Source organism: Denticeps clupeoides, chromosome 3 (genome assembly GCF_900700375.1).
Source record: "Denticeps clupeoides chromosome 3, fDenClu1.1, whole genome shotgun sequence".
NCBI classification, from domain to species: Eukaryota; Metazoa; Chordata; class Actinopteri; order Clupeiformes; family Denticipitidae; genus Denticeps; species Denticeps clupeoides.
In genome coordinates this window covers 905,442-928,667 of record NC_041709.1, presented here as the reverse complement: position 1 = coordinate 928,667, position 23,226 = coordinate 905,442, and the positions used below count along the sequence as shown (strand labels likewise).

General features: G+C 46.0%; 1 protein-coding gene across 3 annotated transcripts; it reads right to left on the bottom strand.

Moving 5' to 3' along the window:
- Positions 1–58: 58 nt before the first annotated feature.
- On the bottom strand, positions 59–23,018 carry coro1cb (coronin, actin binding protein, 1Cb). 3 transcript variants are annotated; one of them, XM_028971481.1, is made up of 12 exons: positions 23,001–23,018; positions 17,305–20,397; positions 11,044–11,243; positions 7,673–7,795; positions 6,740–6,869; positions 6,479–6,660; positions 5,930–6,049; positions 5,682–5,786; positions 5,175–5,320; positions 4,778–4,835; positions 2,883–3,125; positions 59–1,562 (listed from the first exon to the last, which is right to left on the bottom strand). In XM_028971481.1, the coding sequence occupies exons 2-12, from the start codon at positions 20,393–20,395 to the stop codon at positions 1,443–1,445; spliced, it is 4,518 nt and encodes a 1,505-aa protein (XP_028827314.1). In that variant the 5' UTR covers positions 20,396–20,397; positions 23,001–23,018; the 3' UTR covers positions 59–1,442. The 3 variants fall into 3 exon arrangements, with proteins under 3 accessions (XP_028827314.1, XP_028827315.1, XP_028827316.1); XM_028971482.1 differs by lacking the exons at positions 17,305–20,397; positions 23,001–23,018 and adding an exon at positions 15,365–15,675; XM_028971483.1 differs by lacking the exons at positions 17,305–20,397; positions 23,001–23,018 and adding an exon at positions 11,369–11,625.
- Positions 23,019–23,226: the final 208 nt, after the last annotated feature.

The window sequence follows — 23,226 nt, the reverse complement described above, 5'->3', positions numbered from 1 at the left end:
GGCCGTTATTACATTCCGAACACACACAACACAATGAAAATGAAGACAACCAGAGTGGTAAGAATGAAGGGGGTTTATTGTGGACAAGATTTTATTTTTCTTGAAGGACTGATACTGTAGGATACATGCACAGAACGGTTCTTAATGATGGGTAGATCAGTGAAAGGTAAGTGCCTGAAATACGAGGGTGTCCCCTGCCAGGTGCCGAGACACCCCCAGAGAACATTTCCCCAAGTTCAGTCACACACACACACACACACACTTTCTCATTCTCTCACTGATACACACACACACACACACACACACACACACACACACACACACACACACACACACACAAGCGGCACCACTATGTTTAGAGAACATGTACACCAGGAGAGCTCATGGGTGGCCACCACCTTGTAAGACGTCCCACGGTTAAAATCTACATCCAGAAAGCGCAGGAACACCAGAGAAATTTCCTTCACATTCAGGGGTACATTCAAAGAGGGCACATGGAGAGGAACTTGGCCTTTAAACCATACCAAAACACACATGATGGCATCTACTCTAACCCTGCGTGAGGTGGACGCACCACAGCATTTCTGATCAGTACAAATCTGTAAAGAAAAGTAAAAAAAGGTACGTAGCACAACTGAAGCTGGTTTAAAGTCTGGGTGAAGTCAGCCAGAGGGGAAAAATAAAACACCAGTGGCACTGAGCCCCTCCTCTGCTTCACCAATGACCTGAACAAACGCAGATGAAGCAACTACCTGCAGTAAAACCAAGTACCTGTACACCAGTTGGACGCGGTGCCGCCCCATGTTTGTGCTCTTTAAAGCCCACCCCAATGTTTACAGAATGTGAACTGAGATGAAGATTGTTTGTGGTCTTCCTCTGATGCGTATAGAGAGTTTATAGTACAGTCGGGAGAAAATCCATACTATTGCATCACCCCTTGTCATGTCTGGAATACATGAAGGAATAGAATAAACGAGAACGGTAAAAATATATATATATAAAATAAGAAAAAAGGCAAGACAGACCTTCCTAATTTGGCAGCTCCAAAATAAGACAATACTGATGTTTAAAAAAAAAAAAAGAACTGGATACACCCTGTACCTCATCAGGTAATGTCAGAACGGTAATGATCACAAATGAACAAAATAAAGAAAATAAAATGTCCTTCACCCCCCCCGTACTAGAATATATGCTCCACCCCTGTTTCGCAATAAAAGGTGAACATAATAGCAAGACTTGATCTCGCATAATCAAATAAAACATGTCAAGGGTTGGCATACAACATAAATGTCCATCTTGGAATGTGGTTTGGGACTCTAGAGGGACACCGAGGGGCAATGGAGGGAGAACAATGTGTGAGTTTTGGCAGTGACTGGCCCCGCCCAACTGGAAACTCTCTCCAAAAACAAAACGGATGCATGGTTTTGGCCAATGGCAGTCTCTTAGATCGCAACCTTGGCAACCTGCTCCTCTAGTTTGGCAATTCTCCGTTCCTGAAGGGTGACCAGGTCCCTGAGTGACTTCACCTCTCTGAGCAGCTCCTCCATCTTTGCTTCATTTTTCTGGAACACAGAAGGAACTGTTTAAAAAAAAAAAAAAAAAAAAAAAAGAATCCCCGCACCATTCCAACCACGGCTATTCGTAATGGCTTTTACTTAGAATGGCATCTGAAGTCCAACATTGTGTCTGGTTCCTTTTAATTTTTATACACACACAGACATACACACACGCTAAAAACGAGCAAAAATTTCTTTGAAATAATGGATAACTCACTTATCCTCCTGTCCCGAAGTCAGGCCACATTTTTTACTAAATGAATCTCTTCTTTCTCCATATCAATTGTATATATAACAAAACTTGAAATTTCAGAAATGAAGTAATATTTCATTGTATTCTGCCAGATTCACCACACGACGTGGAGATCAAGATTGTTTTTATATGAAAAGGGCCGAGTGAGAGTTCACTAGGTCACTCCATCTGTGAGCTTGAATTAGATCGCTGGTGACATGCTTGTTTGGGTTGGTAGATGGCCACGGTCCTGGGAAGCTTGCGATGTAAAATGAGCGGAGCGCTGACAGGAAGAGAACCAGGACTATAGGTTGACGCAGTGTGACTGTCACTGGGCATGTGACATTTTGGACAGGAAAATGGAATAAGAGATGGGTTGGTGTAAAGCTATTGTTTATACACAGCCGTGACCTATACGACCCATTTAACTGTTGCACAGGGAACGTACCATGTTGGAGGACGCATTGGACCTTCAGTCAATAGAGGGAAAGATTCTGGGATTTTAATATCCTACACCAAGCTTGCGCAAAACTACATACTGCACATGCACTCAATAAATGGGTTAAAAATATTGCAGCACCCTCACATTCTATCTGTGCTGCAGTTGCTTAGCGACATAACGATCCTGTGGTCCCAAAAACAGGCATGGAAATTTTATTTATATTAAAATAAAATCCACCAACTTTCAAAGTGTATGATTATGACACAGCATCATAAAAACCATGCAGGGTTCCTGCAGAACCACTATGAATATCAGCAATATGCTGATCTCCCTTCCCAGCCCCAGTATTTTTCTATGCTGCCACAAGAAAACATGCAGGATATTTGTAGGTCTCTTGCATACGGGCTGGAATGAAAAGCTCACAGGATGTAACTGGCTGGAAAACACAGAAAAGAGGAACAGCTAAATCCCCCCTGACACATGATGATGTTGCTGTCTAGTGTTATTGTCACATGCTCATGTGACATGGCCAAAGACTGAGCCTCTAGTACCACACTAACACGAGACTAGGCCTTATCGAAATTCCATTCTATACCAAGCAGACATTTTAAGTATATATATATAATATATAATCAAGCGAAGAAAAACTCACTACAGTTGGTTGGGGAGACCCTGGTTTCGGAGCAGGAGCTGTGGGCTCCACTTTCTTAGCTGGTTTGCCCTCCAAGACGTTTTTCTTGATGACCTTCAGGTCGCGGTTCTTGCCGGGGATATAGCCATGCTTGAGGGAGATGAGGATGGGGTCGCCATTCTTCCCCTCAAACCACTCCTCGGCCTCCAGCGCACAGTCGGGCCCTGCTGTGTCTGGGTACAGATCGTCCTGGAACAGGTCCGACTGGCAGAGTAATGAGAGGAGAAGGAACAGAGAAGAAAAATTTAACTGCTTGCAATGCTGAATTTTACACAGATGTGCAAATATATGACCAATCCAGAGGTCTATGTGAGGACATACATACACAAACTGCTACTTTACATTTTTCTCCGCTCCAGGAGACTTATTGCAAATTGATGTAAATGTCAGAAACACGCATCATATTTAATTTTTTTTTTATGTTGCATATTTAATTCTGAATCAGTTCCAATTACAAAGCAAACAGGCAATTGACAGTTACATGGTTCTAAAATAAAAAAAAATTCCTTTCATCTATTTGTCAAAAATAACAGGCTTCATAAAGAGAGCATACTAATTTAAGTATGAACCCTAGGTTCCCCATGGAACCGAATCCCAGGCGTGAATGGGTTCTAATCACCCCCATCTGCCGATTAGAACCCTTCGTAAGTCAGACTGTGTGCAGCATTCGGTGTCGTGCATTGCTGGTGTGTAAACGTTCTGTTCACACTCTGTATGCTGCGGTGGTAGTGGCCTAATGGGTAACACACTCGCCTATTAACCAGAAGACCCAGGTTCAAATCCCACTTACTACCATCGTGTCCCTGAGCAGGACACTTAACCCTGAGTGTCTCCCGGGGGGGGGACTGTCCCTGTAACTACTGATTGTAAGTGGCTCTGGATAAGGACGTCTGGTAAATGCTGTTTTTTATATTCTGTTTGCAGGCCACCGTGCCGTTGTTTCTTTCTTTTGTTTATTAAAACCACTTTTTTCTTTTCAATGTCGAGCTTTTGCGCCTATTCACTTTTCCACTTTCCATGTGACATTACATCAAAACCTCCCGAGACTAAACCAGCCCACTTTTAGTAAAGGTATAATTAAGCACATTTTAAGCTTACGTCTAAATAAACAATCCAAAAGTAATTAAACTTTATGCATAAAAGTGTATCTTAAAATGAACTCTGTCAAAATGAAGACATTAATCCCAGCTGCGTTCTGTTTATTGTAAACTCACAGGTGGGCGTGGTTCCATGCTTGAGAATCCATGTGTCTGCTATGCAACGATGGCAACCAAGCATCGTTTCTCACTCGCAACAATACAGCCAGAGGAATTTATAAAGTTACCTACCTTAACCCACAGTAAAACCATAAAGTGGCCTAGTGGGTCAGACACTTGCCTATGAAACAGACAACAACAAAGTCCCAGGCTGAAAGCGCACATACTACTATTGCGTCCCAGGAGGGCTAAATTGCTCTGAAAAGGGGCGTCTGATAAATAGCACAAATGCAAACATACTTGAGTATAATTTGGTTTAGTATATCCCATTGACTAAAAGGCAGTGCCAATGAATAAAGCCCCGTCCCACCCCCCATGTACTTGCTTGCAATCCTTAGAAAGCCTTCAACTGACCAGATGACTTGACTCATTTTATCTGACTTAGGAAGGGAGGAAGGAAGGTGCAGATTAAATAACATATCGGGCCCTATATCTCTCAACAGAAGCTTTCATCTGTGTTGTAATATTTCACTATGGACAGTCTTCAGAAGGATGGTTTATATGGTCCAGCTATTTCCCTGAACAAACATGAGCCTTCTGTTTGTACTGGCATTTGGACAGATGTTTAACACATCTAGGAGAGAGAGAACATCGAAGTACCTTTCTTGGGACTGTCATGATGATCGGCTCACATTTTCTTTCGTGCAGCTTGTAAAACCTGTAAAAGCAGGAAGTTCACTTGTCAATTCCTCGTTTCATTCCAGTATATGCTTTGAGCCATGTTCAGTTAACACACAGGCTGCTGCATATGCACAAATCTAATCGTCTTTCTCTGTCAAATAGCTTGATTTGATTGGCAGATTTACCCTGCATTTTAAAAAGAGAGAACCAGATGGGTGTATGTGATATTTCCCTGTGTTGTTCCAGCCCAGGATAATAGTTCCAAGTGAGAGATCCCATTTACAAATGATTTCTTCCTAAAATGGTGGATAAAGTAGAGCAAGGCTGCAGCGGTTCCCTGCAACATTAAATGCATGTTGTAATGTCAGGGACGCACCGGGCGATCTCGCATTTGTTGACGTCCAGGCCGCGCTTGGGCATGTAGCCCATTCCTCTCTGGGGCTCTTTGCTGGAGAAGGTGTTGAGGTAGTGCACATAGGGCGCTTCATCTGTGATCTCAAAGTACCGGATGCTGCTGTCGCCCTGGTGCACACACAGATGATCAGATCAGGCTGAAACTTGAAGCGTGCGTTTAAAGACATGGAAACAAAGAACCATCACCTGACTGACATCACAGGCTCAAACAGTGGGCGTGGATAACCCGCTTTGAACTTTGCCATTGTGACACAAACTACACAAAGCATAATAAAGCATATTGAACATATTGACTCGTGGAGCACTAGCCGCTCCGCTGGGTGCAGAGAAAGAAGCTCCTCAGATTGAAAACAATGGGATTCAGAGCGCAGTGCTGGACGCTTTCAGTCTGTGGCGGCCTTTAGTGTGCTCAGTTGATGGAAATCAGTCATGGTGATGGCCACAAACCCGGCATAGAGAAGAAACACACCTTTCCACAGAGGTAAACCACATTAGTGTCTGGGTCGTAGAAGGGCAGCAGGACTCCGTTGCTGGTGTCCATCTCATGCACTGTTATAGGCTCGTCCATGTTTTTCTGTGGACAAAGCGGAGAGCTTTAAATGTTTGTACATGCTATGGCTATAAACAGCCCGTCTTTTTTTCCACATTCAAACAAACAGCAACCAAACGACATGGAAACATGGAAGTAGCATTGAAGGTAAGCAGCGTGCTTCTTACCGGATTCCACAGAGCCAGCTGCCTCTCGCTCATACGACTGAAGCCTGTAGTGAAGACGTTGCCATCAGCCAAGAAGATGGCCCTCATGGGCCTCGCTCCCTCGTGAGCCTTGTCCTTCTCCTACCAGCACCAGAGTCATGTGGAGAGAGTTTTAAACCAACTCAAAACTGTATCTGTCACACATAACATGCGATTCAGTGCATCTGCAGAAGTGCATGGATTATCTCTGCATTTGCTAAATGGTTAAGCAATATGAATAAGTCCTGCTGCTCAGGGGGTGTAAGTAGAAATAATAAGATCATGTTTGGCAGCGTGGCGAAAGGTCAACGTCAATTGCATGATCACATATTGTTTTATGACAAATCATTAGTAGCATTTTGATGCGGTGCGTTTCAGATAGTGCACGCACTACTGAATGCACTGAAGTCCTAGTTCAGTCTTAAGGGGAATGTCCACCATACTTCATCATTTTGCAGAGGGAATCTTAATGAACCAGTAATATCACGTGACTTGCACTCTATTTTCAGAGGAATTGAAACACGTCCTCACCGCGGTAATCTGCTGGTTGCGCGGATCGATGACGCGGACTTTCTTGTCCTTGCAGGCGGTGCAGATGAGGCTGCCGTTGCGGCTCCAGCTGACGCTGAAGATGACGTCGGGGTGCATGTCATCCAGGCTGATCATGGCCTCGCCAGTGCCCACGTTCCAGATAATGATCAGGTTGTCGCAGCCTGAGGATCACGTACATGATCCATATACGTTCAAGCATTATGTGTGCATTAAAACTGTGATTTAAGAGCTGCTACACACCTGCACTCAGAAGGACGTTGCGGGCAGTGGGGTGCCATGTCACGATGCCCACTCTCTTGGAGTGCCCCTCTAACACCACTACAGGCTCAGACATGGAAGAAGTCAACCCATTTTCTGGGACCTGCCACACCTAAGAATCAATATTTTGTGTTTGTTTAGTCAGTGGCAGGATAGCAAAATAGAATGCGCAGTGATATTAAGCTCTTGGGGTTCATGAAAATATGAAAAGCACATATGACTTGAGTAGCAGACGGCACACGCTGTCATGGCTGCTTACTGCTCACTAAGGGTGATGGTTAAAAGCAGACGACACATTTCGTTGTCTGACCGTGCGCTGTGCTGCAGTGTTTCACAATTCACTACACTTTTACTTTCTATGGAATTCAACTGGTGCCTCTAGACGAGTGAGCAGTTGCATCATCCCGCCTGAAGATGGCAGCAAAGTCTAAGAAAAGGAAAATCTACCATGCCGTTTAACGTGTGCACTTGTAAATAAACTAATCATTTAAACCTGAAAAAAAGCCATGTAAATTGATTAATTCCATTTTTTTTGTCACATAAGTGTGACTGCAGCAATGAAATAAATGCATAATTTTTATTTCATTATTATTCATCAAATTCCCAAATAAGGGAAAACACCAGTGTTCCTAATCTATGTGTGACGGTATAAATCAGTCTCCCTGGGCCTGTTCCGCCCTATCTGCTAAAGCAATAAGGCTCTGTGCACTGTCTAAGTGACAACATTACAGACCTGGAGAATGAGGCAATTGCACAGAATTATCCCAGACGTCTGCCACGTTCTGGCCACTTGAAACGTATTCAAATAAGCAGAGCAGCATTTTTGAAGCAAGCGTAATCACTGTGTATGGAACTCGGTCACACTCGATTCTCCTCTTTAAGCCGTTCGCTGCAGCCAGACGGTATAGGCCTTACCATGACAGTGCAGTCCTCCGAGCCACTGGCGATGACGTGGTCGTTGTGGGGGCACCAGTCTATGTCCAGCACAGGGCCGGTGTGGCCACAGACGGTGGGGTAGGCCTTGTCGATCCTGCCAGTCTGCACAGACAAAGCAGGTTAGCACGTACCCTACATTCACAGAAATTATGATATTAGTTCATAAATGACATCTCTCATCTCATTTCTCTCACAAATCCATATAAAATTAAACATATCTGTATAGGGTGGTAGTAGCCTAGCGGGTAACACACTCGCCTATGAACCAGAAGACCCAGGTTCAAACCCCACTTACTACCATCGTGTCCCTGAGCAAGACACTTAACCCTGAGTGTCTCCAGGGGGGGACTGTCCCTGTCACTACTGGATAAGGGCGTCTGGTAAATACTGTAAATGTAAAACCCAGTACACATTCCGAACTGGCAAAATGCAACATGAATTATGTGTTCTAATTAACGATCTGATGCTAAAGTTCAAAATGTCCGAAAGAACATTTTAATCAGTTGTGGTGTTAGAAAAGATATTTAAATCGATCACAGGGCTTCTTCATGACAGGAGAGCATTTTCAGACAAGCCACTGCAGGAGGAAGGAGGTACACCTCACACCTACGCCATCCACCCGTGACAATCCGGTACGGGGCCGCGGCTGTGGGACGCAGACACAGTTCCAGCCGATCAAGTATTCAGGGGATGGCCAATCACGCGCCGCGCGTAAAAGCCCCTGACCTCATGGGAGCACGCAAGGCCTAAAAGCCATCGCTGTTGTCAGGGTAACATGTCAAAAGGGGGGAAAGAAACGAGCTGCAGTGAGACCTCATCCACACGGCTGAAGAAAAAGCCCTTTATCGGTCGGGCTGATATAGAAGCAGGATCCTTGAGGCCCAAAGGACCGATCCCAATACACGCTACAGCTCTCAAACGCTCCGTGGCGGAGCATTCGGCTCTTCACAAAGAAAATATGAGTAATTGTTTTCAACAAATCAGGATCCCTAAGGCCACATGAAATGAATAAGAAGGGATGTGGGCGAGAGGAAGCGGCGGCTGGGACAGGACACGCAATGGAGCAGAGGGTCGCACTTCCCCTTCACGGTCGAGCCAGCGAGGGGACAGGAATTTGGCCAGGGGAAGCAGGATGGGTCCCCACGAGCGGCACGAGAAGAGAAAAGGGAAAAAGGCGATACTTCGAGAGAAACGGGCCCGGATCCCAGCCTGTGTCCCCTTTACGTTGCACCGCGCCACGCCCCAAACACAGACGTGCAGAAACCTGCTCTCCCACCATCCACTGACGTCCCCGGCGCGGGCTGAGCAGCGACTGGAATGAAGAGCCTGATGAGGAATTTCACGCCTGATCTGAGATCTGGACACTCGTAACCACAAGATCTAAACGACGCGGGTAGAAAAGAGCCTGTGGACATTCCGACTGAGCGGTCCAAACAGCGGTCCGATAGAACCTTTGAACATTACAACCGTCGTATAATCAGACCATGGCGCAACCTGTCAGAAGCTAGGAATGAGACGCCCCTGCTCCGTTCAGGATGTCCCAGCAGAGGGTGTTTCTCACTGAAAGGATAATGAGACAAGAGGAAGGGTCATTATTACACGCGTCCCTCACCTAGTCTAGTAGGAAGGACCTGCTCCTAAACCAACATTTTAAATGCCACTGCCATAGAGAAGGTGGTAAACACATTAAAATATTTAAACTTTAAATATTAAGTTTAACACCACTGCCCTTCTCTTCTTCAGTTCCTTCCTTTGTTTTTCTGCTGTAAAACCCGTTTCTTACACGTGTGTCGACCTTTTTACGAGACCGGCTGCATTATAATGACCGTTTAACCGAAATCTGGCTGGCTGAGCTTTTTCCAGGGCGCCGCCTTCACCTTGACGAAAGCCACGGGTACTCACGGGCCTTCGTTCAAATATTGATTTATTGTCTTAGCACCAGACTGACATGAACTGAGGTTACGTTTTTTTCACAACAACTGCGGAGAAGCTTTATTTTTCACTAGTTTGCTGGCGACGCCCCAGTCTCTGTTTGCTTTGAGCCCAAGAGCCTATAGACCAAACAGCAGCAGGTAGCATGAAAAATGCCGGGGATATTGGCCGTGACCTCGGCAACTCCAGGGTGGCTTGCCACGTTGTCCGGAGAGATCAGTCGAGGTCAGAGCGTTGGCAAATCCAGAGCACTTCTGAACACAGGTCACATCCTGCTATTAGTGGGGCTGGGAGACCTGAGCCGCCTAAATAAACCACCGACTTGCATGCAAAGAACCCCAACCAGCTTTTATATGTAACGTGTTCATGAGTAAAGACAGAAACCCGCAACATGAGACATGCATCGTGATAAACTGATGAACCAATTTTGTACGTTTTCCTGAAAAGCCGAGTTCTGTTGAGGGGGGTGGGACCAGTGTTCCCACTGAACGGGGATGTTAAAAGGGTCCTGGTAGTAGCCTAGTGGGGTGAACCAGAAGACCCAGGTTCAAACCCCACTTACTACCATTGTGTCCCTGAGCAAGACACTTAACCCTGAGTGTCTCCAGGGGGGGCTGTCCCTGTAACTACTGACTGTAAGTCGCTCTGGATAAGGACGTCTGGTAAATGCCGTAAATGTAAAACCTCCAGCACAGACACGATGACTGGTTTCCTCTGCAGAATTTCAGGCAGGAGTAGTGCAGGCCCAGCCTTTTCCTGGTTCTGAAGAAAACACTTATCTTCCTAGAAGGGTCTACACCAGGAAACCCAGCAGGAAGTGTGTCAGCGGCAGCTTTAAATGATTAAAAAAAAGAAAGCACAAGGCCCACACTCACACTCCAGTCTGGAATACCGCTCAGCATTTTCAAACCCTTCCCCCTTGTAGGCCAACCTCTCTCACCAGGCAGCAGACATGCTCCCGGCCAATCGCAGGACGGCAGGGGGGTGGAGCTCCGTGGTGGATATGCAAAAGGCTCTGCGGCCAAATATGGTAAAAATCTGCTGGCGGCGGTGGCGGGAGCATGCCGAAAGAGAGCTGAATGCACAGGGATCTAGACTCACAGCGACCCGCCCACCGGGGCAGGAGGCCCAGTGGCCTTTCCCCCACTGGATCATGGGTGGAAACTGGATGTGGGCAACTTACCTGTCACAGCTTGTAGGATGCGTAAGCGCGCCAGTTTCAGTTTCAAGTTAGCCAAACAGAAGGAAGCATCTGGCTTCTGGACGAGGGAATTCTGCCGCGGGTGATTTTAATGTGGGGGGAAAAACTGAGCAGAATTCCCTGCACGTGAGCAGGGATCAAGAAAAAGCTGCGCGTGGGAATCATCGAGAGAGTCGTTTATTTTCCCGGGGTCTGATGCGGCGCAAGGAAGACCCACCTTGTGCAGAGGGAGCACGAGGAAGGCTCCACCGCCGCTGGCCTCCACGATGATGGCGACAAACTTGGGGTTGACGGCGCAGAAGGAGCTGTCCCAGGTGACGCGCGAAACCCTGATGTCATCGTAGCACTGGTCGTTCTTCACCGCCTGGCCGAAGACGTGACGGAACTTGCTCTGTCGCACCACTCGCCTGAACATTTCTGAGTTGAGAGGGAGAAAACGAAGAGATTAGACGTGCGAGATCCAGGGAACAAAAAGCGTGAATCGCGACGAGCACGACAAAAAAAAAAAAAAAAAAAAACGCATTTAACCACAAAAACCTTACGTAGCCTGATCCTGATCCTAGGGCGGGGCAATATGGCACACGCGTTGCCCAAATGACATCGTTTCTTGCAGTCTCTTGTTCTGCGTTATCTCCGTGGGGGTTTTTCTCTTAATAAATGCCACCGCACATGTGACCACGTACCATCAGCTGACTCTGGTGACTGGGGGCCTATTTTTTTTTTTTTTTTTGTACCGCTGTACGGGGATTAGAACTCTGGCAAAGCTCCTCCAGCAGGCTGACTGACTGGGTGGGAAGAGGCGCGCTGTGGATAAACTCCCCGCTGTTGGTACAGTGACCCCAGCTATCGGCGGCGTGTTTACTCAAACATTCCGTGTCCGCTGCAGGTGGACGGTGCTGGGTGCTGGGACTGGGCGGTGGCAGCACCTTCACAATACTGCGCTTACATCATGCCATGAACCGAGGCAGCGCCCATACAATCAGACTCCATGGCAACTGGTAATGGCTGAGGTTGCGATACACATACGAGAATCCAGCCATATTAGCGCATGATAAAAAAGGTCGTTAATGTATCTCTAGAAAATTCCTAAAAGCACAATAACAATGGAACTGCATTTTGAGACTTCACATTGTTACTCTTAATATTCATCAGTAATATATTGTATTTATATACAGTCGTACTGGTATAGCTATGCGTGTGATGATTAAAAAGCTTCAATCTTGACGTATTTTTATTTCGTGTGAAAGCCTGCGAACCCCAAGGCTCTCCCTCCCATCGGGCTCCGTTTTCCAGTTTCCATAACAACTGCTCATCTCGGTGGTAAAACCGGGTTTAAGCGAGCTCCACAGATAAAGAGTTTCCGAAAACAAAACAATATAAAAAAAAAAAAGAGAGCTGAGACCAGGACACGCTGACGGTGCCAAAACAAGGAAAAGGCTGATGTTGGGAAACGTCCACACACTCCTGCACATCTTCATGCCAGCTTATAAACCTGCCGCATTTATAACATTTATAGAAACTTTTCGGCCACAGTTCAACATGACAAATATGTCAATTTCCAAACAATCCAACATGCCCGTGTCCTTTCATAATTTAAGCCCCAAAAGGCAGGTGGATTTGTACTTTTTTTCCTTCTCCTTATCCACTTTTCACACGAGTCCCGTGAGACGCTGCACCACCGTTTAGCTCCAGCTCTTGGGTTGGCGCAGGAGCGGCCAAATGAATGGAGATGAGTCTTCTCACCTGGGCTTTGCACACAGCCCACACCAGCAAAACCCCGGGTTTAGTGTGAGGCAGTTTGAGGTCGTGTTAAAAGACACTTTGCCTGAAACTACAACCACATTTATTTCACATTCATTCTATTTTTTCCCAAAGGTGGGACTGTTTAAGCATGGCGTCATGCTCTTTCACCACAAAACGTTAACCCGTTTAAGACACAGCAAGAGCGTAAATGTTGTTAACGAAGCACATTTCTCAATCCCTGTGCAACACACGTCCATAATCACAGAGCAGAGTGGCCATTCGGGCCCGGCTGCTGAGGGATCGTGCTGATCAAAGATGAAATTCATCATGACGCTGCCATCTCTGCATCCGTCAGAAGTGTGAAATCTTGTGTGTGAGTGTGGGAGGAGAAGGAAGCGAGTACAACGCAGCTGCAGGGACAGTCTTTTACATAATGTCCACCTAGTCTAGCCCATCGTAGGCCATATAAAATGCCACCGCACCGAATTCTTTAATTCATTACATATTTATAAAGGCCACCAGTCATGTGATAGCATTAGAATTGTGAAACAACCTCGACATTGTTAGAACCTCTTTCATATTCAATATGGTCAGTCCATTGGTGTTCCTCATTATTGAATGGTTTGTACTATAATATACATATGATATCTATATAATATAATATTATATCCAATTGAGCCAAATCTACCAAAGACAACCATGTGATAAAAGTTTTAATAAGGCACGTTTTAACAAGTTTTAACAAGTTTCTCGTATGTGAATCCCACTCTCGCAGCCAACAGTCAGATAGATCCAATGAAATCTGAGTTTCTCTACTGAAAAAATCTCAACATTTAACTACAAATACCTTGTATGCTCATTATCATTACCACAAACAAACAAAAAAAAAAAGACAATATTTCTATTTGCTAAAATGCAGTCAGTCGGCACATCAAACAAGGAGCTTTGGTGTGGCTCCCCAGTACCACCAACACGCGAGTACAGAGGCTGAATTATCCGCCCTGGCTTCACACACTAATGCACTATCTGCATTCCAGTGGCACTTTTGGTTCCCTCTTCTCCCGGCCTGGCGGCATGCTAAGACTGGCCCGATGCTCCGGTGTGCCACAGCTGAGGCGTCTTCACCGGGGTTAAATTCAGGCAGCATCCTCCTGACCTCGGGGCCTCAGGACACAAGACAGCAGCTCTCTGGGAGTTCTTCATTCATATTCTTGGGTGGCGGTTCATTAATACTAGACAGAAGCATCTTCGTCATTTGTTCCGCATTGTAAATGGAGTGCAGTATATTTACAGTATTTTTTTAAGGTACGCCTGACCTAATAAGCCCCCTTTCTAATGTAATAAACACGTAACTAAGAGATGAACACTAAAAGGACCACAACATTGCATAACACGTGGCTACCAGGCATCAGACAGGTTGTAGCTGGTAAGCGGGCATCTGGATGCTCCAGACAGGCGCGGACTGTAGCAGAGTTCACAGCGTAAGTGACGTAAGAGGCTAGAAAAAAAAACCTCATCGAAACTAGATGACGTCATGGCGGTCTGCTTTACGCTAAATAGCCCTGCGTTGAAGTATAACCGGTCCGTCGTCATGTAGATTATCTGCAGGAAAATCGATTGTTGTGAATAATACGCTGCGCACAATCGATAAACGCTGTGTTGTTGTATTTATTTTGATCATTAATTACAAAAATGAGTTGCAGGTTTCATCGCGATGCGGTGCTATAGCAGTTGTGCTGAAACTGGCCGAGTGGGAAAATGCGCACGTATGTAATTAGTTTTTGTGTTGCACACCATCTTCGAGCCCAAGTGGAGTCTTCACAGCCCCCCGAATCATTCATGGTAACGTTATCCACGCCAAACCTCCACACATCAGGTCGATATTGGTTTGGGGCGAAATGGCCATATGGTCCGCGCCGCTGCATTTATCAATAGCCGGATGTGCATTCAACACCAATCCTGCAGTCTCGTTCGTGGTAATTCGATCAGTAGCCGGACCGTTTTTTTTCTTTCTTGAATATAATAAAAAAAACTGGATTACAGAGACCACGAAACCCAGACAACACGCAAACAAATTATTCTGAATACCGGTTCATTGTGCTCAAGACTCAATTTGCATTAGCCTCGCTAGCCCGCTAACCAGCGACACAAGCACAATTTTATGAAGAAAAATATATTTAAAAAAAAAAAGAAGAAATACAATATACGTCGGACAGAAAGGGCCTCCAAGAGAGGAATCTCGCTGCATGTGAACGCGGCCCGAAACTATTCATTCAAAACCCGCCCGACGGCAGAGAAGAAAGCAGGTAGTCGGGAGGGCGACGCTAGCTGCTGGCCGGATGATAATAGTCGTGGCCATCTGACAAACGGCGGCAACCGAGATGTTCCTCCACGACCACGAAAGGCTTCGAAAGTGACCGCCAGGCCAGCGGGGACGTGCCCATTTGAGCCCGCATTCCGTCAAACTGGCGCCGTAAAAAGGGGATGCTAGCTAGCCACGGTAGCCCAGCCGCTTCGGGAGCTTCTCCCAGCCGGAAAAAAAGGAACAAATACTTTAAGAGGCAAAGCGAGGAACGCAGCGCCCCGAGTTTGTCCTTTTCTATATCACTGAAGACAGGATTCTGTTGAAAGGGGGAAATAGACGTCTTCGGCGCGGTAAATAATGTGCATTTCCTGCTGAGGAGCAGCAGCCGTAGCGCCTGTCGATTGTGTGGCTCCGGATCCATCCGCGATGCGCGCCGAGCAGTAAATACAGATTCCAATAAATTCCAGGGTTCGAATGCGCGCTGGCTTACCTTCTTCTACAGTACAGAACGTTCCGCGTCAGCTAAAACGAACAGTCGGGAACCATGAAAATGTCGTGCGCAGGGGTGCGAATGGCGCTGTCGGTAGCCGCCCAGGCTGCTGCTGCTGCTGCTGCTCCTTCCTTTCTTCAGCTCAATGGACAGACAGGGAGAGGGAGAAGCGCCCTTCCTCCTCCTCCTCCTCCTCCTCCTCCTCCCCGCCCGGCTGCTGTTGGGGATGCAGCTCTGTAGTGACCGGGCATCTTTCAATGAATACCGGCCGTCTGTAGTATACGGTAAACCACGCACACCATGGTGGCACTTTTAGCACCCAGCCACAGCAACGTCTAATGGAATTTGACAAGTTTTGGAACTACATGTCACTCCAAGACGTCATTCAGCCCCAGAGAGCGAATGCAACATTCATAGCAGGCTAAACTATACGCCCTATACGATCCAGACGTATTAAAACAGGCCGACGTCACACCGTAATTCACTGCGAATCACTCGTGGACGATCGTGGGACCACAGGCCTGCACGCTTTGAAACAGGGTGTGTGGTTGTCCCAGATTGGACAACCTCCTCCTAATGACACCATCTTTTTACTGCGCAGTGCAGTCATTTTAGCAGGTGGAAGACTGCCCCCTAGTGTTAGATCATGACCTGTTCGAGGGGCCCAACACCAAGCCGCTTCTCCAACCGATCACCAAAGCAACTGGAGCTTGTTTGCTTTTGGCGTGTCATATTCACGAGATAGGAATTCAGAGACATATACAGTCTTCTGGCATTTGTTTGACTGGGCCACATATTTGGTAGGGCACTGTGGAGCTGGTTGCCAGGGAGACGATTGTTACATAGAGGTGACTGAGACTCCACTTGGGCAACGAAATATTCAGGATGTGAAAGTGAAAGTGAAGTGATTGTCACACGTGATACACAGCAGCACAGCACACAGTGCACACAGTGAAATTGGTCCTCTGTATTTAACCATCACCCTGAGTGAGCAGTGGGCACCATGACAGGCGCCCGGGGAGCAGTGTGTGGGGACGGTGCTTTGCTCAGTGGCACCTCAGTGGTACCTTGGCAGATCGGGATTCGAACCGGCAACCTTCTGATTACGGGGCCGCTTCCTTAACCGCTAGGCCTCCACTGCACCACTGTGGGGCCACATGCTGAAAAAGACAGATTTCAAAATCTACTCAGAAACTGCGTTTCTGCCGTTTTAATACCTTATTCACTTTATAATGAAAGTGAAGTGATATGCAGCACATGGTGCACACAAGGAAATGGGTCCTCTGCATTTAACCCATCACCCTTAGTAAGCTGTGGGCGGCCATGAAAGGCGCCCGGGGAGCAGTGTGTGGGGACGGTACTTTGCTCAGTGGCACCTTGCCGGATCGGGATTCGAACCCAGCAACCTTCTGAATTACGGGGCCACTTCCTTCCTTAACCTAGTGGGCTAGGCACACTGCCCCTACACTGGCAATTACAAACACAAATCGGCAGATTATTTGCTTGGTGACCTTGGGTGAATTAAGACCATTTTTTAAAAATTAACCTTAGATTTATCTTTCACAATGATATAGTTCCAACCATGATCCAGCTGTTGCTAAGTAACGTCATGCAAGCAGCAATTCATGTGACTTTCCATCCATAAACCCAGCCAGCTGCAGGTCGCAAACTCACACCTATGAACAATTTAGATTTGCCAGCTCACCTAGTGCTTAATGCTGAGAACCCTGAGGATATCCGCACCAACACAGGAAAGAGCATGCAAACTAAAGCCAGAGCCCAGATTTCAATGCACAAACACTAACTGCTGCACCACCAATGAGGGAGAATCATTGTGAGATATTGTCACAGGATTTATTTCAGCCGAATGACCAAGCAGGTCTAATAATGTATTTCCACTCAGTAAACATGTAAGCATGACAAAGCAAGCATTGTCTTACCTTTCTTGGGTGAGGGGTTCCTTTCTACATTGGGCTCTGCAGGCTTCTTTGTGACGTCAAATGCTCTTTTCATCTGTGATATCTTCAGACTTTGACTCCTCTGCAGACCACCAGACTTGCATTCTGTAGGCTTGATATGACCTTGGTGCCTAATTTTCTCATGCATCAAATTTGTTTCCTTTATGAGCTCGAGAACGGGCTTGAATCTAGATACCTCATTATTGTCTTCATCTTTCAGGTCGTGGCAACGTGTCTGAGTGAAGTTCTTGTCTACTAGGTGAGGTCTGGTTTTAGATTCCACCTCTAACCCGTCACCCTGCCGGAGAAAGTCAGGCCAGTCGTTTTCGTCCCATGCTGAATGATAAGTGATCTCTGAGATTGATGCTCTTTTCGACTTCCTGTCTATATGAGCAAATGGATTCTTTGGCTTCTTTGGGACTGGTGGTGGCGTTTTTTTAATCTTTACATGTTCAATGGCAAGATCAGAGCTCAACACGTCTAGTTGTCTGCGTTCCACTCTCCATGGGACATCAGACATTTTTACTCTGTAATCACAGCTTGTTCTCATGTCATTGTCACTGTTTGACGATGCTAGTAATCCAGAATCATCATCTATGATATCAAACTTTCCTGAGGATGGTGCAAAGTCTGTGGCTGTGTCATCCATCGACATTCCAGTATCTTCCAGACTAGACAGGCCTGTGCAATCATCCTCAGGATAAAATGAATCTCTCCTTGTTTGTTTGATGTCTTGGAGGAGACGTTGAACATATCTACTCTGCTCGCCCGTGTTGTGGCCACTTGCCTGGCTGAAGGGATTTCTTGGCTTCTTTGGAACAGGTGGTGGTGGCCCTTTCGTTTTAGCCTTCATTTCGAGTGTAATGTCCTCAGTCAAGAGGTCTGAGGTTGTGTCCTGGAACTTCGCTTCTGGTGAACTTGCGATGTCCCTGTGGGTCCTAGAGGGTGTTTGTGGTGGAGAAGTGAAATAATTATATTCTCGCTGTCCCTGCAGGTCCCCTGTAAATTGCTGTCTCTCTTCCTCCCTAAAGGACAGGGGCACACAATGCGGAATGATTACGCCCCGACCATTGTCACTTGGATTCACTGGGGGATGCGTTGTTGCTTCCATGGCGCTGGCCCCAGTTTCAAGACGCATGGTGTCAACTGATCTGTAACCATCCAGTGGATTAGCGGTGGCTTCGCTGCGGCCAGGGTCGGTGACATCACCGCGGCGTATTTTCACACCGAAGTCTGCTCTATTTGCAGCTTGCTCCCTGTCTTTGATGCTTCTTGGAGTGCCGTCAGCTGCCTGCTTCTGAGTGGGCTTGTTTCCAAAAGATGAACCTTGGCCAGTGGCAGCAGAGACGTCAAGGCTCTCAGTCTGCAGTTTATTACGTTTATTTACAGATATTAGCAGATCAGAGTTTACTGCTTCTAGGTCAGAATCGGCAGTGGTTCTCTGCTTTTCCAGCCCAAACTGTGGTCTCGCAATGACAGCAGCCACTCCATATTTGGCCCCATTATCCCTCTTTACAGACAAAGACAAAGGACTGGAGACCCCACATTTCTCCCTGTGGGAGTCAGAAATCATGTCTGCTACACATTTTTGCATTGAGTTCTCCCCAAACATTGATGCTGCTTTGTTCATACCTTCCTCTGTTGCTGTGCTTCTTGTCAGATATACATCTGACTGGAATGTTCTTGACATTTCTGGTGCCGAGTCCTCTTCAGTCTTCAGATGAGCCAAATTGACAGCTTCGTGATCATCGTTTGCATCAGGACAGGTTGAAAATGAATCAATGGATGAAGATGTGTGTTGTATATCACTGTAATTGTCATTCCTGAAGGAGCCTTGAAGAGTTTGTTCAGCCTTGTTTTCATTTTGCAGTGTTGTTTCATCGCCTTTGTCCTGCTTGTTCTTCAAGTATATGGCCATGTCTAATGTTCCTGGCAGAGTTCTGACTGTCCCATCCCTCTCATCTGCCCTTAAGCAACAACGGATGCCTGTTGCTTCAGCCAAACATGCCTCTGTCATTCCAATGTCCAGTCCTAAATCCCTCCCTGGATCCAGTGCGGTGGAAACGGCAGTGAAATTTTGGGATGTGATACCCTTGTGAGCCCTCATTGGATAACCAGTCCCTTTACGCTCTTTAGAACCAGAAGAATCCTCAAAACAGTCTGTCGCCAAGCATGAACAGGGTAAGTTATGATCTTGAGCAGACTGACGGGTGGTATTTACGTCCTGTGATGGAGACAGACCCCATGGATCTGTTATATTTACCCTGTCCACACAAGGTAAGGCTGGTGGGGATCTATTGTCAGATCTTACCCTGTGACTCACACCTGTAGAGGGGCCTGGCGCTCCATCATTTCTGCTGTGCCCATCAACACCAGAAGCCTTCTCATCTTCTCCTTGATGTTGCATTGCAATTTCTTTGGTATAGGAGCCATGAAATGAAGTTTTGAGCAATTTTGACTGACTCTGATCCATTCTGTTGTCATCGTCTGACTCTCTGGGTTGTTCCAGAGTTGACATTTCTGTTTCTTTAGGTGTCCTATTCTGGCGGTTCTCACTTGCAAAAGGTAAATGCTCCTTGGTGGAAGCTGTCAACTTTGGCAAATCCTTAGGATCCTCATTCTGAATCCTGTTGGTCATACAAAGAACACTTGAAGGCCAGTCCAGAGCATCTGATCGCAGTGAAACAGGAATTGTTGTCTTTGCTTGATGATGTCTTGTGCCAGTAGAGTCTGGGTTGTCTCTTGCAATCTGTGTCCTCAAACTCTCTTCCGTCCCACTGTGGCTCAAATAAGTGTCTGGCCTCTGGGCTTCCCGTGAAATGCTCTCATCCTTCCTGTCCCCTACCCCTCCTCTATGGGTGAAAGGAAAGCCAGGTCTCAGCAGCTCCCCAATTGGTTCCACGATTGGCTTGTCCTCCCTTTTGTTCTTCAGGGCTTTAGAGTTTGATCCGTTGCCACTATTGCTGTCCAAGTCGCTCTCATCTGAATGGGTGCCTAGTTCATTCTCTTGACCACCTAGCACCAAAGTTGAGAAATGGTCCTTTCCTGGCACCTTGTCCTGACCCTGTCCCATATCTGCTATGGAAAATAGAGATTGCTTTGTGTTAGTGCTGGACTCATGGTGATTACTGTAGCCTACCCGGCCGTGCCATCAATGTTTATCTGTAACCCCGCCCCTCACCCCACCCACTCTCTTTGGCCTCCTACTCATAGTTATGTCTGTCAGGAATGCAGTGGTACCTATAATTAAAAAAGGCTGTCACTGCCACTGAGTCATAGGGCCAAAATGGAACAAGTGGACAACTGGAAGAGCAGATCAGTCAACTACAAGGTCTGAAGGTCAAATCTGACAAGAGGGGAGAGAGGGAGAAAGGAGAACAGGCCACCAAACTCTGTGACCCTAGAACAGGTCTTTGAATCTCCATTACTTCTAGGTTGAGTTGAATCAGGAGTGGTGGGTCAACGAAAGAACTAATCTGTGCTGGGCCGGTATCATCCAGGGCAAGGCTTGGAGAGCCTGCCCTAGAACCTGAAAAGTACGACCTTCCCTTAAAAAAAAATAGCCACCCATGTTCAGGTCCCTGGAAACGCTTGACCTTAACTGTCAAATAATAGATAGTAAGTAGAAAAATATTATTTTGCAATTAACTCTACAGAGCTCTTTTGTGCTTCAGCTCCATGAATCTCCTAAATTCTCCTATCTATCTTTGTTACTTCAGCCATGCCTGTCATTGAGAGTTCATGACTTGTGCATTGCCTAAGCGCATATTTTCTGCCAAGATATACACACTGGCATTTGATACGTTCATTTCCATGCGGTGACAAGTGACTGAAGACAGGCGGAGAGCTTCGGGTCCTTGACCCTGTTGCTCTGATCTCACTCTTGGACTCTTGTGCTATTCCAGACCTAAGTGGTGCTGAAAGCAGATATGCACTGATTCGGTGTTAGATGTGAAGTTTTGAAAGCAAACATCAATGAAAGTATAATCAGGTTCTTGGCAAGTTGAATACGGAATTATCTTTTGTGTGATTTTTTGCTTAGGCCGGGTGCAGTGACATAACTGCACATAATAGATAGTATTTGGTATATACATGCACTAATTCAAAAGTTATAATCAGCTATGTTATAATTTCTACATTGTCTTATTTTCCCATCTGATTAACATCGCTTCTGTAGTTTCTCTTCTTGTCTGGGCCGTTTTTTTATGCTTTTTAGAAATTATGTCTAAGGTTGGAATTCCATTAGCTGCCCTTGCCCTTCTTCAGGTGCTCAACTTTATTAAGGATTCTCGTGGTTTTCCAAGCAGTTCACATTGGTCTGTACTACACCATAATCACTTTAGTGAAGTGTGTTCCACTATAGATGAACTGGTTTGCAGTAAGCATTCATGGAAATACTTCCAGAACACAAAAACACATATATTCCACCCCTTCAGCCCAAACATTTATGTTCCGGGAACATATTGCACATTCACATTTGTGCATGCACCCAAGCCTTCAAACCACATTTTGGTTAGGGCCTTAAGTCTTTGATTACCAATTTTAATTTAATTTATTTCAGTTGCAAGTGCAGTGAAAATTATCCTTAAACAAATTACGGATCTGTAAGCAAAGTACACACACACACACTTAAAAAAAACTGCTAGAAATTCCTTTTCACCTACCCCAGCCTCATGACAACTACAAAATCCAACTATATTTATTATGAGATACTCATCATTACCATTCACATAAATTGGAATATTTATATTGTTTCCCTGTGTGTTCAGCTGAATACAAGACGTTTGTTTAAATGAATGCAAACGTGGAGCCCGTTCACTAACAGTTTAGACGGCCTTATGCAGGCAATGGACTTACAATTAAAATAAACTGAATCATCAAATGAGTGTAGTCAGTTTGTTCGGATGAACATTTTTTTCAGTTTCCTGTACAGAATGCTGCTTGTTGCTTCTTAAACTTCCTTTCTGCACTATTTATGTCCACATCATGATCATGACGTTCTTAGCAACAGAACGACGTCCTCACGGCAAAAGCCCCTTCACAGTAAGACCAGTGGGTTATTTTGGGATGGGTGTCTGCAGTTTCCAATAATGGCAGCCGCCCAGAGATGAGCCCATAACAACAACCTCTCTCTCTCTTTCTGCCTGTGCCTCGAGAGGTCATCTTTTATCAGAGGGGAGTGACTGGAAATTAACAAATAAAAGAAGCCTAATTTCCTGAATCGAAGACAATGAGATAGGACATGGCAGGATGTGGCCGGATTCTCATGAAAACGATTGTGCCACGTTTTCATGGCCTGCTCAAAAATAGCCTGGGGCCATATGAAACGGGGTTTAATATAGCACTGAATCACCAGTTAAATGGACAGATGGAATGGCACGTAGAAAACGAGGGTCCGGCCGGCTGGGCGACAATGTTGGCACCCGCAACACCCATGTCCTTTCAGACACTCGATGAATCCATTAAACGTCTGACACACTTCACGTCGGCACAGCTGTTAAAGTTTGTCAGCTTTACAAAAAAAGATTTGGTACCTTATTTGAGAGGTGTTCATTTTTCTTTTAAAACAGTAAAGATCAGCTGAGGACAAATATGTGGACGAAGCCTATGTCAATAAAATGCATGCTGGAATATATTTACCACATAAAAAGAAGCACATGAATGAGAAATATGCTCACCCAGGCCTAATGGGGATCGCTTCCGATGTGTGCACAGGTCCACTAAAGCTTCAGTGAAGTTCGCCCTTCAAATTTTCTGAGGCTGATGTTTTCTCGGGCTTCATTCTCTCAGCCCCGTGATGTCAATGAGCATATTTGCCTAACGCAATAAAGAGCTGGTCCTGTACGTTCATCTAGTTAGCTGAAAGAAAGGCAATTGGTGGAAATTTAAATTTGTTTGCATGCT

Coding starts and splice junctions, on each gene's coding strand:
- coro1cb (XM_028971481.1), bottom strand. CDS start 20,395: ATGGGACAGGGTCAGGACAAGGTGCCAGGAAAGGACCATTTCTCAACT. Junction 4,836..5,174: donor AACAAATGCGAGATCGCCCG/GTGCGTCCCTGA, acceptor CTGCTTTTACAG/GTTTTACAAGCTGCACGAAA. Junction 1,563..2,882: donor GGTCTCCCCAACCAACTGTA/GTGAGTTTTTCT, acceptor TCTGTGTTCCAG/AAAAATGAAGCAAAGATGGA.